Source organism: Microcaecilia unicolor, chromosome 7 (genome assembly GCF_901765095.1).
Source record: "Microcaecilia unicolor chromosome 7, aMicUni1.1, whole genome shotgun sequence".
In the NCBI taxonomy this organism is placed as follows: Eukaryota; Metazoa; Chordata; class Amphibia; order Gymnophiona; family Siphonopidae; genus Microcaecilia; species Microcaecilia unicolor.
Genome location: NC_044037.1, coordinates 174,143,075 through 174,159,601, shown reverse-complemented (window position 1 = coordinate 174,159,601; position 16,527 = coordinate 174,143,075). Strand labels below are relative to the sequence as shown.

Sequence of the window (16,527 nt, the reverse complement as noted above, 5' to 3'; positions counted from 1 at the left end):
CATTAGTTAGGGAGTGGGCCTCTTGGATATAAGGTGAAATATTTGTTTCTAAAGTGGGAGGAGGAAGAAAACAAGAAGGTGATCTGGTTTGGGGGGGGGGCGAAGATACAGATCGGGGTGAGGACTGAGGAGAGAGCATATGAAAGTGAAGACCGCAGTTGTGAATCTTCTAGTATATATATTGAAAGAAACAGCTCAACCGAATAAACCAGAAAAATGTGCTGACATAAGATATGTCGGACACTCTCTTGATTCTGGTCTGCGGTCTTCAGTACATTTGGTTTCATCAAATCTACCATATTTTGACAGTAGAGGATCATTGTGTAGCCCCTGAAGCAGCCCTGCTAGGCGAAACACGGCCTGTGTCGGGCTGTACTGTATATAATTGTTAATATCTATTAATAAATTACATTTTTTCATCACGATCTGCTTTGTTGATTTTCCGTCTTGGAGTTTGCAGACTGTCTGCCCCTTTGCTTTCTTTAATTCCTATGTCAGGGCTGGGGTTTCTTGTATATGGATCATGGAGGATTATTGCCTTCCATGAGTCTCATATGTTTATGATAATAGCCTTTTCCCTACTTCAGGAATCCAATTTCCTTGAGTTATTTACCATGCAGAGAACCTGAGGCAGGGGCATGGCTGGATTAATGCATGGGCTGCAGCTTTTGATCAGAGATTTGAGACTTCTCAGTACAGACCCCTACTGAAGTTAATTTCCTAACTGTACTGCCCTTGACCTTATGCAGCTCCCATCTCAGTCTTTGGTTCTCAGTTCTTTCTTCCACCTTCCCCCAATCCTTCTGTGGTCCTTTTCCCACTCCAAGTATGAAAAGGGCAGGGGGGAAGAGGAGAAATTGGGGATTGAGGGTGAAAGGATAATGTGACTGGGGATCAAGGGAAAAAACAGTAATGTGGAAGAGTAAGAGGAGGGCACTTGAAAGTATTCTGTCAGCAACCCTGGAAGGGACACAGGAAACAGGTGCTTCAGGCCCCTATCAAAATTAATCTATCCCTGATCCCACAGAAAGTATGTTCAGGCACTGGTGGTATGCTATGCACAAGGCAGAGTGGTCAACATGGAGGATGTGACTGATTAACCTCTCAATCAATGCCAAGACACTTGAATGGCAGGAAAGCTTTCCTCTGTTTTTCACACTTTTACAGATTTCTGTGCTATTAGCAGCTGTTGATTCTAGGGGCCAAAAAATGGACACAGTTCACTTTACTCCAATCTTTGCATTTCAGCCCACCACTTAGTCACATGAGTCTGTACTGAGCTCAGACCTGAGGTGATTGATCTTAAAGACTGCAAACATTTCTGCTAATGATGCATAAGAGTCATGTTAGCATTCCAATACAAAACAGCTGATGTTTCAGTCAGAGGGACTAAAATCTGACTTTATTTTCTTCTGTGGCACTGTTAGAGTAGGCTATCTGCAGCTGCTTGCAATTTGGAAACACTGTGTTTTTGTCTTTGCCTGCCTTCTTTTCTTTCCTTTCTCTCTATTTCTCTCCTCCGTTCCATTCTCTCTCTCTCTCTCTCTCTCTCTCTCTCTCTCTCTTGTGCTTTCTTTCCCTTCCCCCTCCCTCCCCCCAAACCTTCTGTAGCCTGGAGTTAATACAAGAACGACAAGTGGTGACCAAGCTAAGATTATTCTTTGCTGTCGTGCTTTCTTCCTGCATCCATCATGCAGAATGTAAGACAGGTCGCTTCTGAGGCATTTTGTCGCCTTGGTGAGTCCTTCATTCATATCCTATAGCAGCAAGTACAAACAGGGTAGCTGTTTTCATCTCTCCTTAGCTCGGTTTGCTGCGGCCTTCGCAAGGAGATAAACAGGGAGCAGGTTTCTTGTAATGTTGTGGTAATTATTTTCCTGTTTCAAATGGGAAGCATTATGTGAAAGAGAGGTCTGGCTAAGCTGTCAGTATAGGATGAACTATGTATTTCTGTGTCTTTCAAAAACTGATCTCGGTTTAATCTCAGGATGCAAATGTACAATAATAGGAAGCAGAGCTGATTAGCACACTGATCAAGGAGTGGATATTGGCTTGGCTCTGGATTTATTGTAGGTACACCAAGGGAAGCCAGTGGAGCATTCTGTGATGCATCAGTTAAACCTTTCTAATAATCGGAAAGCATCAGTAAATCTGCTATTGATTCCTATTGCATAGATCTGATTTACTAAGGATTGTTTGCTTTATTTCCTCCCCTACTGACAATAAATTGGAGAAAGTTCTTAGCAAAATGAGACCCATCACATTCAGTTTGCATGTGCAAGATCCAAGGTTATCCCAGTGTCCACTTTTTTCACTACCCTGTCTGATAGCCCAAGATAAAAGATGATCCTTGTGTGTGCCTATGGAAATACATTTGTAACTGCTATATACTAGGGAAGTTGTTCCTGATTAGTTTAAGGGTGATCTATCAGAGGATGTTGTGAACCACTTTAATGGTGGAAATCCTTTCTGTGGCTAACACACCAATCCTGTCCCTAAATGCAGATGTTCTCAGCTGATGTGGTTTCCAAATTAGTTTGACTATTTACAAATGAAATGAATTGAACATGCGGCTCTTCCACAGGAAGCAGTGAGTTCTCAATTTCTAAACAGAGCAGTAGACTTATGATACAAAAGATTTTTGGCCAAATTGCTTCTGAGTGTTAGTAAGAACTGTGTAACTTTTCTGTCAATACAGATGTTATATTACTATGTCAGAGCTATTAACAGTAAGGTTGAGTTAATCTCGGATTCGTTATCTGAGGTTCAACCTAACCTGTGCTGTATCATAGAATCTTGGCATTTTATTGTAGATATGTTTCTTGGATGACAACTTTGTTCATCAATTTGGATTAGTTTCCAGAAGTGGTGGTGGTGGGGTACTTCAGTATTATCAAGCTAAGTATCAGTTACAGCAGTGCTTCTCAACCCAGTCCTCGGGGCACACCCAGCCAGCCAGTCAGGTTTTCGGGATATCCAAAATGAATATGCATGAGAGACATCTGCATGCACTGCCTCCTTTGTATGGAAATCTATCTCATGCATTTCGTTGTGGATATCCTGAAAACACAACTGGTTGGGTGTGACTGGGTTGAGAGGCACTGAGTTAGAGAAAGTGATTACACATTTAAATCATGTCTATGAAGCAATAGTTATACATTTTGCTATTTCTCTGTGTTTTTAGTGTACTGTCCATCTGGCAACTGGCCCCCTCTTTTGAAGAGGAGTTAGTATCTTCACATGTGCCTATGAAGGCATATTTTCAAAGCACTTTGGGAGGCTAAGTTCCATAGGTTTCTATGGAACTTTGGGAGGCTAAGTGCTTTGAAAATGAGCTTGATGGTCTCCTTAATTATAGTAGGACATTGGTTCACAAACCTGTCCTGGGGACCACCAGACAATCATGTTTTCAGGATATCCCTAATGAATATGCATAATTCCAAGTAAGGTTCACTCAAATATAGTAGTTGTAAGCAGTATATAATACAAACTATAAAACAACCGTTAAATTGTTTGCAAACCACTTTCTATCTTTATTGAATAACTTCTATACTTAAAATTCTTTTCTTTTACACAGTCATAAATAGAACACTAACACAATCAATCACTCTCTTTCACACATCACTTTCTATAAAAAAATCGCTCATCTTAATATATAAAGAGGCATATTTTCAAAGCACTTAGCCTTCCAAAGTTCCATAGGTTTCTATGGAACTTTGGAAGGCTAAGTGCTTTGAAAATATGCCTCAAAGAGTGCTACAACTATTTCCTCACAAAATGAATCTGCTTCTCCTGCATGACATTTAAACAACCAAATGACTTGTATACCATGGAGCCTACCCTTCAATGAAAAACATAAAGGGGAGAATTTTCTACTATATGATGATTGATCATAAATGTCCAACAAATTCACTGATAGTGGACCTACCAATAGTGTATCAGTTCATAAATCCTCACAAAGGCATCACCGATTTTTAACGTTGAATGTTGATGAAAATCCAATGGGGTACAACCTCCAATCTATATGTGAGGTAGCTACACGCGTCTGTATTATTCGCAATCAAGTCCAGGAATCATCTCTTCTGGACTTTATATAAAGTCATCATTCAACTTTGCTCAACTTTTCAGCAAGCCACTACAGGACCCGACACGATCATGTTTCGCTATCTAAAGCGTCTTCAGGGGTTTTACGTTCAGCTACTGCAAGTGGTCAGGAACTCGATACCAGCAGGTTGCCAGTGGAATAGAACAACAGTGTGTAAATATCTCTATATACTAAACATCCTTAACCCTAACCATCTAAACTAAACAAAATACAGGTCATTTTGTATTCCTCCCCAATGTTCAGAAAATAGCTCTTGCAACAAAACTGCCTTACCGCTACAAAAAATTAATGCCAGGTCGAAGCAGGCATTAGGCTGTTGGAAGAGAGGATTTCTCATGATTATTTCTGCAAAATCTGCCAGTTTTGATTGCTTTTGGAAGCAGAAGGAAGCCCTTGCAAGTCCTTAAGCGCTGGTTGTGAGAATCAGCAGACCCAAGTGAAAGAACACATTGGTGTCTCTTTCCTGTGTCTAAATTTAAAGTGTCCATGCTAAAAAACAAAAATTAAAAACGTACAAAGTGAAAACACACATTGGCATCTGTTTCCTGCATCTAAATATAAGCATCCAAGCTATGAAAAAAATAAAATAGTAATTAAAAACACTTCAATTTAGGCCTCTGAAGACAAACACCGGATAGGTGCACTCATAGTGTTGAGCATTAGGGAGTTCGGCGGGAGGATTGTGCTGTGGCACAGGAGGACTGTGTTTGGTGCATGCGCAGAAGAGTTCCGCAGTAAGCTTGGCTCCTGTGCGCATGAACCTGGTAAAAGCTGAACACATAGAGGCATATTTTCAAAGCACTTTGGGAGGCTAAGTTCCATAGGTTTCTATGGAACTTTGGGAGGCTAAGTGCTTTGAAAATGAGCCTCATAGTAACATAGTAGATGACGGCAGAAAAAGACCTGCACGGTCCATCCATTCTGCCCAACAAGACAAACATATGTGTAAACCTTACCTTGATTTGTACCTGCCTTATTCAGGGCACAGACCGTACAAGTCTGCGCAGCAGTACTTTCCGCCTCCCAACCACCAGTCCCGCCTCCCATCACCGGCTCTGGCACAGACCGTATAAGTCTGCCCTCCACTATCCTCGCCTCCAAACCACCAACCCCTCTTCCCCCCACCTGCTCTGCCACCCAATTTTGGATCCTCAGAAGCTTAGCCTATCCTGTGTTTTTTGTTTTGGCGCTGTTTGGAACAGCGCCGGAGTTTTAATCATCAAATCCTACGTTAAGCATGCAACTGTCACTATTCTATAGCTTCTATGCCCAAATTTGTGCGCTAGTCAGAAATCTGGGCACATTATTTTATAGAATCTGGGTGCTAGGGAATAATTTTATAATGAGAGAGCTTATATATAGGCTCCCAGAGGGCACCTTTGCGGCACCTATTCTATAAAAGTAAATAGGTGCCTACTTTCCTTTATAGAATATTAGTGTAACTGTATATATACATGCCTATATGGTTAAGTATGAGTACTTATGCCAGCCATAGAGCTGGTGTACATGCTCATGCCTAAATGCCAGAGATACATGTGTAACTTATAGTATTGTATAAGTTATGTGACTCTACCTATGAGTACATCCTGTAAAATATATACGCACACACAAATGCCAAAAACCGTCAAAGTGCATGTGTACATATAAGCATGTATATCATATGCTGGTATTCTAAACGTGCACATTTAGTGCGTAAATCATAATGCCTACCTTATAGAATTACACCCCTCCCCCTACTGACTTTGTTGCTTTCTACTCCTTTTCTTTACACCACTGATGGAGCATACTACAGTAATCTGTTGTGGGGGGATTCATACTTTCTCCAAACTGAAAGTTCCAACAGTATGGGAACAGGGCGGAGTTTCCCTGCTACATGTTGTCTGATAAATTCCGCTTCCAGCAATCACGCCAGTATAGAGTGTTGTTAACCTTTGGCATATTTGGATTCACTATTGTACTACGTACCACTTCGTACCATCAGTTTAGATGATATCAGACTCCTGATGCAGGCTTTATAGCCAAAATACAGCCTGTGTCAAGTCATTTTTGAAGTTAATAAAATCAACTCTGCATGATTGGTTACTAGCCATTGGTCATCTCCACTGTTTGTTTGTTTCTTTGTGTTGTCTAATTGCTCCAGAATCTCTCTCAATTGCAACAGCCCCTATTCCTTCTCCTTCCTTTTCAAGATCTGTTCCCTTGCTGACTATTCAGAGCATGCGTAGTCTTAATTTGGGTTCTACAACTAGGTGCTATCAACACATAGGGACTCCTAGACTGTACTTCAGAGGCCTCTAACAGAGGCTGTGCTGTACCATTATGCAGGGACTACAAATTGAATGTGACATACTGAAATGGCCATGGCACAAAGGAAGAAAGGATGCACTCTCTCAAAGTGACTCCATTCAAACTCAGTCTTACCAAACTGTATTGCATGTTAACAGTTTAACTGCTGCAATTCCTGTTCCATGCTTATCTCAGAGATAAAGGAGCTGTAGGGTTGTCAGACACCCCATGGAGCTCTTGGGTTCTTGTAACAGGGGAGAACACTTGCTTAAAGGCTGTTAAGGCTCTGGTAGCCTGATGATCAGAACTGCCGCAGTAAGCCAACAACACAGAAAAAATACCACCGGAACAGTGTAGAAAATTAGCTCGCCAGTGCTCAAAGGAAATGGCATGCAAATTATATGCATACTGTCAGTGGCGATCCTTGGTCGACTGCCACCCCGGGCAGATCTCTGCTGCACCCCCCCCCCCCCCACCGGGTGCAGCGGTGTCCACCCCACCCCCCGGGTGCATTCTTACCTGCTGGGAGCAGCCATGCTGTCGGTTCCGCAGGTTCCCTGCTCCCTCTCCCCCGGAACAGGAAGTAACCTGTTCTGGGGCAGAGGGAGCAGGGAACCAGCGGAGCTGACAGCTGTGCAGCTGCTTTCTGCACCCCTCCAGCGGCGTGCACCTGGGGCGGAACGCCCCCACCGCCCCGCCCTCGGTACGCCACTGCATACTGTTAAAGTGAAAACAGGGAGGGGAGACCGTCTTGGCACATGTGCAGAAGAGTTTCGCGGTAAGCCAAACCTGAATGGAAACACACTAGCATCTGTTTTCTGCACCTTTAAATATAAGCTGTTCAATCTTTTTTTTTAATTGAAAGGCTTATATTTAAATGCAGGGAACAGGTGCCAATGTGTGCTTTCACTTTCGGGTTTGCTTGGACTCACCCACATTTGTTTCTCACTACAAGCACTTTAGGGGCTTCCTTTTGCGTCGAAATTGTATAAAAATTGGTAGATTTTAAAGAAAGAATCATGAGAAATCTTCTATTCAAATACCCTAACGCCTGCTCTGAGCTGGCTTTATTTTTTAAAGTGATAAGGTGGCTTTGTTTTGTGTGCTGTTCTCTGAGCATTGGGAGGGAGTATGAAATGACCTCATTAACATTTATTTGACTACATTAGCATGCTATTTGCTCTAATCTTTGGCACACTCATTGTTTCCCATGCCAGAGCATCTGAGAATTCTGCACTCATTAATGCAGGTGCTAGTTCAGCGCTAATGGCCTCCAGGGCTTCGATCCCTCATCTGCACTAATCATACAGATACACAGGTTTGGGGTTGTTATAAAATAAAAGTTTTTTGCTATCAGGATACTCTGTAGAGACTTTCACAGGCTTTGGGACTCTCTACTTGATGTTAATTCATGACTTTATCATCTGATTATGAAAAACACGTCTTCACAAGGCTGAGATATTTCTCCTGTGATTTTTCTTCTGATTCTCCTCATTCAAGTTACATTGATGAAGCACTCGGGATGCAAGACTTCTTCTTATTTAGAACATACATTCTCTGGAAGCTGGTCTACTCCTGGGTGCAATTTCCACTTCTCTTAGTAAAGTGATTTGAAAATTCCTCTGGTACAAAGGGTGTGGAGAGTATTCTTTTATTAGGAATCCTATTAGGATTCCTTCTCAATTGACCCCATCCCCACCACCACCTTCACCTCGATAGCTCTAAAAGACCTCCTCTCCTATAGTCTCAGGCACTCACTGACTCTGAACTTCTTCCTGGAAGATAATCAGAAAGAATGAACAAAGTCTGCACTCTTTAACTATATTTAATCCACTCAATTTTAACATTCCACAGGGGAATGTTAAGACAATCACTGTTCCTCCTCTCTTGACAGTGTGTGTCAGTGAAGATACACAGATCACTGCTAAGGAACGATTATGGGGGCCTCCTTAAACCATTTATCATAGCAACCAAAAGAAAGTTTATATAATACAGAGTCCCACTGATATCCAAGACTATATAGCATCACTCGTTCACCAGAAGCTTTTGAAACTGTTCCCAGAGTTGCAAGTGAGAACAGTTTCAGAGACTTCAGTAGAATGCTAGAGGTCATAAGTTGAGATCATTTTCTAGCTTGTTAACATCCTGATTCCATGACAGTTCATGTGAAATTTTCTGGATTAATATTTGGATTTTCACCGCTTTTCAACCCACCCCTGTTTTCAATTTGCACAGTTCATCAGTTCCATTAGGGATCGATTCATCCAGCTTGTGGCCAAAAGCAAGGCCATGGTAAATAGCTATTCGGGGAGGTTAGGGAATACAAATAATCACTAATCAAAGGTAGGACAGAAGCCATGTGGGGTGGAGGGGAAGGCTGAACAGTATGGTTTATTATATTTGACATACCACCTCTCATGAAGAATGGTGAAGCAGTTTACAATTCCAAACTTATGAGAAAAGAGAAAAGAACCAATTAAAAACAGGACAGAGAAAAAGTCAGAAAGATGTTAGAAACAAGAGATAAGGGTAGTACAGACAAAAGCAAATGAACTCCAGACCACTGCGTCCACTCAGTCTCCAAATGCTAAACCGAAAAATTAATTTTAAATAATGCTTTAATTTGGGGAAAGAAAAGTTAAGTGCAGAGTGAAAGAAGATGTGAGTTCAAGAGGAGGGGATCAATACAGTAGAAAGTGTTCTGGCATATAGAGTCCAGCCAGGCATGTGAGCTGAGCAATAATAAACATATAATGGAGCGATTTCGTTTACTGTGTTATGAGCCATGGAATGAATTTGATGCTTCATTTTCCTATGCATAGTCTAATTATCTCTTTTTAGACATATGGAGTGTTCAAGTAATGTCACCACCCTATAGAAAATAGAGAGAAAACATATTGAGCAGGCACATGTTGTGATCTCAGTGTAAACTATAGGCAAGAAGCCAAAAATGCCTACTCACACTTCAGTCTCCATATCAGCTCATTTACATACTCTCTAAAACAACTCATTCACCCCCATAAGGATTCATTGAAAAACTGGAAATACCATCACACACACGCACATACGCATACAAACATACACAAAACAACTTGTTATACTCAGAAGAAATGCCATTGATTGTATTACGAATTGATGAAAGACAAAGCCAATATGCGCTGAAATAGAAAAAAGTGGATTTTCCCCCTATCTAGATATTTTCCTTACACGTACCATGTAAAATGTTAAGCTCTGTATTGTTGTCATGACTTTACACAGGGGAGTTCCAGCATGGATAAGGGCACTGGGAATTGGAGCTTCAGCTATCACACATATACAGACTCCGTCACTGCAGCAGTCGTGCCATAGAAGAGGTTCTGTAGCCATATGAGACTGTGGGGCTCATTTTCAAAGCACTTAGACTTACAAAGTTCCATAGGTTACTATGGAACTTTGTAAGTCTAAGTGCTTTGAAAATACGCCTCTATTGGGCTCATTTTCAAAGCATTTGGACTTCCAAAGTTTCATAGTAACCTATGGAACTTTGTAAGTCTAAGTGCTTTGAAAATAGGCCTCCACATGTCCTTCCGCAAATTGTTGAAAACATTCTTGATGAGTATTGCTTTTAATAATGACAAAACATGATTCAACTGTTAACGATATTATCTGTCTTCACCGCTTCTCTGATAGTAATAATCTATGTCTTTTGGGGGGCGGGAGTAAATCTTTTATTGTTAGTCAATGCTGTTTATTGTTTGTAAGTCATTTTGAAGCTGAGCCATGTTGGAATAATCTGGGGTATAAATATCATAAATATGTTGTACTCCTATAAATACCCTACCACTTTTTACACTGAATGTATGAAAGGGGGGTTGGCAGGCTATGGCTTTTATGATACTTAATTAGATAACGTGTGGGGGTAATTTCTGCATATAGGGCTAGATTCTATATATGGTGCCTGAAAAAATCCTTGCAAATAAATTTCTGCCTAAACATATTCTATAAGTGGTGCCTAGATTTATGCGTGGTATATATAATACGCTTAGTTGATATCCCAGCGCTTAGAACTATGTGCATCCATTTACACCAAGGAAAATGTGGCGTAAATATTAGCGCATAGCTTTAGGTGCAGAGGGGCATATTCTGTAACACTGCACATAAATTTTGGAATGCCCACAAAATGCCCAATTCTCCGCCCATAACCATGCCCATTTTTGGCTCTGCGCATTAGAATTTAGGCACTGTGTGTTACAGAATACACTTAGTGAGTTCTGCCCATAAATTCTAATTATTGCTCATTAAGTGCTCTTAAAAATGCTGATTGGCTTGTTAAGCCAATTAAGTTACGTACGCTGTTATTGAATATACTTGGATTTTGGCCCAGAATGCTAGGCGCGATATATAGAATCCTAGGGATAAAGTCTGTTTTTTACATGTGAAAAAGGCCGTTCATAAATGTGCAGCAGTATATGCCCTTATGACTGCATGCGCCAACAAGATAGCATGTATTTTTTTTTATTTATTTGTTACATTTGTATCCCACGTTTGCCCACCTATTTGTAGGCTCAATAGTACTGGAGAGGCCTTTGTAGGCTCCAGTTTGAACAAATACAGGGTGATGTGGTATGATCAAGTTCATGTGGCACAGCCACATTAGGGAATTGGAGAACGGAAGAGTTGTGTTATGTCCATTATGTGCTTTAGTTTGGTTGTGTTGCAGAGATTAGGCATTTAAGTTGGATCGGAAGGGTAAACCTTTTTAAACTGGTTGGTTTTTATTGATTTCCGGAAGTTTAGGTGGTCGTACATCGTTTTCATGGCATTTGGTAATGTGTTCCACAGTTGTGTGCTTATGTAGGAAAAACTAGGTGCGTAATATGTATGTACATCATGACTCCGCCTCTGTTCCACCCAAATTACATGCAGCGAGTGCACATATAAATACTCTGCCCTGTTCCACCCAGATATACCTATATGCAATGCTGCATATAGGTATACCTGGGTGGAACAGGGCAGAGTATTTATATGTGCATTGCATGTAATTTGGGTGGAACAGAGGCGGAGTCATGATGTACATACATAGTTTACAAAATATGTGAGTACACATGTGGAAGGTAATTTTATAAAAGAGTGCCTAGTTCAAGGGGGCAAGTAGGTGCCTATTTAGGCTGAGAAAGGGCTTTTATTTATACCTTCTTTCAGAAAATACAATTAGAAGAATACTGACACAATTTTGATGTCGCAGGCCCAGTGCTACGGATTGTGCTGCTGTTAAATAAATCCTCACTGTTGGAGCTTTTTGTAAACAACTTAAAGCTGATTAATTTAGACAGGCATTTGCCAGCATTTTGAGCTCTGCAATTGGATACTATTTAAAGATTAGATATGTGTATCCTGCTCCTCTCACTTAACGGGTTAAGCTCAGGAGTCTACTCCGTGAGCTGATCTTCAGTTTCGCGAGACTGGGTGTAACTAGTACTGACTTCAGGTCCCCTCTAGATAACACACGGGAACTACACAGTAGTCAGGTGAGTCAAGAAAAGTAACTGAACTTTATTTAATGACTGGAACTCTGCATCAATTGTCATAGAAGTCCTCAGCACACACAGCTATGATGGTAACCAGACTCGACCTTACAAAGTCACAAGAGCATACAATCTTTCCTTCTTGGGTTATGCACATATGCAAAACCCCTTTCATCTGACCTGCAACCAGTTGACACCCCGCAATCAACTTCTCCGATGTAGCACCAACGGAGATTTAGATCCAGCAATAACTGTCCAAGTCTTTCAGGAGTTTACCCTGAAAGAAATCACCAGCCGTGGGCAGACAGAGTCCTACCATTGAGCCCGGTTTGTGGCTAGACTCCTCAGTCTCAGCCTGCAGGTCGGCTTCTCTATTTGGCTCAGAAGATTAACAGCAATGACCCTGATCCTGCTCCTTTACCAGGGTTGGCTCAGCAGGTACCCCTCTTTTGTTCCAATGGGTCACTTGGCGGGGGTTATAAACTTCTTAAACACAGGCTACCAAGGACAAATCTTACAGTACTGTCCTTCCTTATATAGTAATCATCAGCTCCACCCCACACTGGGATTCCACGAATCAAAACATCCACAAGATGGACTCAGGATTTTCTCCCATGCTTGGCTCCTCCCACCTAGGGCTCCAATATAGCAAAGGGTTACATATGGTTAATGTTTAGGCCATGACAAAATTATGCTTGTTGCATGTTTGTGTTATTTCAGCTATGTCAAGCTGTATGTGTTTGTATGTTGTCATGCTGACCAGGGTTGCCAGGTGGAAAATATTTTTCCAGCCCAAAGGAGCCCAAAATCCAGCCCAAAACCCGCCCAAACTCAAACCCCGCCCCTGACACCCCCGCCCCCGCCGTCATCAACCCCGCCCCGCCGTCATCGGCCCCGCCTCCACGTCATCGGTCCCGCCTCCCACGTCATCGGCCCCGCCTCCCACGTCATCGGCCCCGCCTCCTACGTCATCGGCCCCGCCTCCCACGTCACTAACCCCGCCCAAAAACGTTGCTAACCCCGCCCACCGCGGCCAAAAAAGCAGCCCAAAAAACCGCCCGAAGCCCAAAAAGCAGCCCAAAAAACCGCAACCCGCCGCGGGCAAAAATTTCCCGCGGCGGGTCGCAGAAAACCGCCCAATTGGGCGGTAAAACCGCCCACCTGGCAATACTGATGCTGACATGGCCATGGTGCCTCCCAGTGGCCGTGAGGATAGAGTTATCTCAAGCTTTCCTTTCAGGATACTTGAGCAGATGTAAAAGACTAAGGCCAAGGCACCCAGTTGCTATACCACTGCTTTACTTAACATTAATTCCATGTACAAATCCTGGAATTCAATTCCATTTCATAATCTAATCTACTCATTATTCATGTATACCACATCTTCCCTTTAAAATAGAGTTCGAAGTGGTTAACAGAAAAAAAACAGGTTTACAATAATCTAGCAAATCATTAGACAAGAAAAGATCTCAAGTATCATAACATTTCTGATATAAAAAAAAGACTTTACATTTTATAGAACAATAGATATGAAATACTGTTTTGAGTAGCCGTAGGTAAAGTATTCCAAGACAAAACTGCTCTATAAGAAAATGACTCTAGCAGTTTTTTTCAAGCAGATTTAAACGAAGGGAATATCAAAGTAATTTGACGGCTTTGCCTATGGGTCACATTCCATAAAAAAATTGAACTAACGAGAATTACTTCAGAAGGCATGCCATGGAAAAATTTAAAAATAAAGCATAAACATTTCATATTAAGCCAGAACAAATTATAAGATGTTTCAACAGTTAACTTTCCTAGTTTAAGATGTTATAAAATTTGATCAGTTTGTTTTTACAAAATCTTGGTAAACTTAAGAATTGCAGTGTGGAATGGCCTCCCGGTGGAGGTTGTTGAGACAAGGACTGTGTCAGATTTTAAAGAAAGCATGTGGGATCCCTTAGAAAAAGGAGGAGTTAAGGGTTATGGAGGATGGGCAGACTGGATGGGCCATTTGGCTTTTATCTGCAGTCATATTTCTGTGTTTCTATGTTTCTATGACATCCCAGAAACGCTTGTTAGATCTTTTTAATCTGCGTGAGCCAAATATTTGGTAATCGCAGTATAGAAGTATGTATATTAGTATTATTACCCTTCACGCTATGGAGTTTCCATGGCCAAGCATAGACTATAGGAAATTATCCTGCTGCTAAACCTAACCAACATAGCAAAGTATTCCCCCTTCACGGCCCTAGGATTCTCCATCAAGGATACGGTTAACATAAGTACTATCACAAAGAACCCTTTTCTCAGATTTAGGGGTTTCTCCAGCTAGGCATATTAATTAAACACAAATCTCTTAGAGAGTATCTTATTATTCTCTGACTTAATCTATACAAACATTACATTATTACTTCTCTTTCTGCAGCATTCACTCCACTGAAATATGCTGGGATCCTGGCCTGCTCTAAGTAGGATTCCAGATAAAAGTTTTCTGATTTTCCCTTTGCACCTCTAGTAGGGGAAACTTTTCAATTCAATTCAATACTTGTATACCGCTAATATCCCCTTTCCAGAGTTCAGTGTGGTTTACATTCTAGGTGAGACAAAAGCAGAAAGTGTTATTGTGAGGTATGAGAAACATTAGGGACCATTGTGTAATGCATGAGACTATAAAAACATTAAAGGAAAGGATAATGGATGATATTAGGAAGTAGAAGTTATGATGGATTATTATGAAGCAGTCTTTAGGAAGAGAGAGGTTTTTAGCCTCTTCCTGAAGTTGAGGTAGCTGTTTTCTCTTCTGATTGGAATAGGTAGTGTAGTGAGTTCCATATGTTGACTCCAAGTACAGGGAATAGAGAGCTGAAAAGCTTCTGATTTTGAATTGTCTTTTGAAATGGCGATGCTAGCATTAGTTGTTGTTTCAGTCTGTTAGACTGAACCAGATATAGCAAAGTGTCTTAGCAGTTCAGAGGTGTTGTTGCAGCATATGAATTAGAGCAGGTATGGTAGGGAGGTAATAGAAATGGAAATCTGCATTACCATAGGATATTGGCATGTTTGTGTTAAAGAATATTATGAAAAGAACACAGCGAAGGTGACAAGATGGATGACGCCAAACAAACTTCTACTGTGAACTTTTTTCTGAGTCCAGTAGAAGTTTGTTTGGCGTCATCCATCTTGTCACCTTCGCTGTGTTCTTGGTTTTTAAAGAATATTATAACATCTTCAAAGGTCTTCTGCACCATTTTACTTTTGTGACTTATTTTTTTGCATTCGTGTCCTCTATAGGTCTGAAGCCAAAGCACACAGGCTACGAAGAGGTAAGATGACAACTTAATGCTTAAATATAAAAATGTTCAAATAATTACAGAAACTTACCGGGAATTATGAGCAGATGTGTGCTTTGAGCCCCATTGAGTTACGAATTTTTGGACACACAGGGCGCCCACATTTCTGATGACATCAGTCTCAGTTACTCATATTGTCTGTAGGTGAAAAATGTCTCTTGTGGATCCAATAATTTGGGCCCTTTAGTGAACTATGTGACACTTCAGGGATTGTTGTTATATGTCTTTTTGTTGGGTAACTGTATAGTTAAGACACTTAAATCCTTTTCTGCCCAGCAGTGGCTAAGAAAGCAAATAGAATGTTAGGAATTATTAGGAAAGAAATAGAGAACCAAACTGAATATTATAATGCTTTTGTATTGTTCCATGGTGTGGCCACCTCAAATATCATGTAACATAGTAAATGTCAGCAGATAAAGACCTGCACAACTCATCCAGTCTGCCCAATAAGGTTGCCAGAGTTGTATCTGGTACTCTGCATAGGTTCCACTTCTTTCATGATTAAACATTTGCCAGTTTTGGGGAAGAGATGTAGAAGTCTGCCCGACACAGGTCCTACTACTCAACTACTGGAGTCAGACCTTAGAAGTGTGCCTGGCTTTGATAGCACTAAAATTGATAAGGAAATATCATGTTCTGAGACTTCTGTTGGGCAATTAATTTCTGAAGTTGAATAAGACATCGACCAAATTGTGTAAGTGATCTAAAAATTTTCTTATAGAGTCATTAAAGTATTTAACATCATATTACATGAGGAAAGATCTGCCGTCACCAATACAATTAAGCATTACTCTGATACCTAAGGAGAGAAAGGATAGCACTCTTTATGGATCCTGTAGGCCTGCTCCTAGGTGAATCCAGATTGTAAAATTCTTGCTAAAATCCTTATTTCCAGATTACAGTGTGTGGTAGAAATCGAGAAGGGATATGACAGATGTTCATAAAATCATGAATGTAGTCGAATGGTTAAATAAGCAATGGTTGCTTAACCTTTCAAACAACACAAAAACAAGAGGACATTTCAGAAAACTAGTGACCAGCAAATTGAAAACAAATTATAGTATTTATTTTTCCCTCACAGCACACAAGTAGAATCTGTTGCTGGAGGATGTGGTTAAGGTGAGTACCATAGTGAGGTTCAAAAGAGAACTGGACTAGTTCCTAAAGCAATGGCGTAGTATTTTGGATGGGCCAAGAGTTAACTTAGATGGACCCTTCCATGCCATGCCACGCTCCTCTCAGAGATATAAAAAAAAAATTGTAGGTTTCTTTTCACCTATCCCACATCAATATCTCT

At 41.0% G+C, this 16,527-nt stretch overlaps 1 protein-coding gene across 1 annotated transcript in view; it reads left to right on the top strand.

Moving 5' to 3' along the window:
• Positions 1–1,642: 1,642 nt before the first annotated feature.
• The window catches only part of CDK15 (cyclin dependent kinase 15), a 196,450-nt gene continuing 181,565 nt past the window's right edge, over positions 1,643–16,527 (top strand). Inside the window, exons 1-2 of the mRNA XM_030209325.1 lie at positions 1,643–1,737; positions 15,172–15,203. Coding sequence (XP_030065185.1) covers positions 1,692–1,737; positions 15,172–15,203 — 78 coding nt within the window. The 5' untranslated portion in view covers positions 1,643–1,691. The remainder of the gene's footprint in view (positions 1,738–15,171; positions 15,204–16,527) is intronic.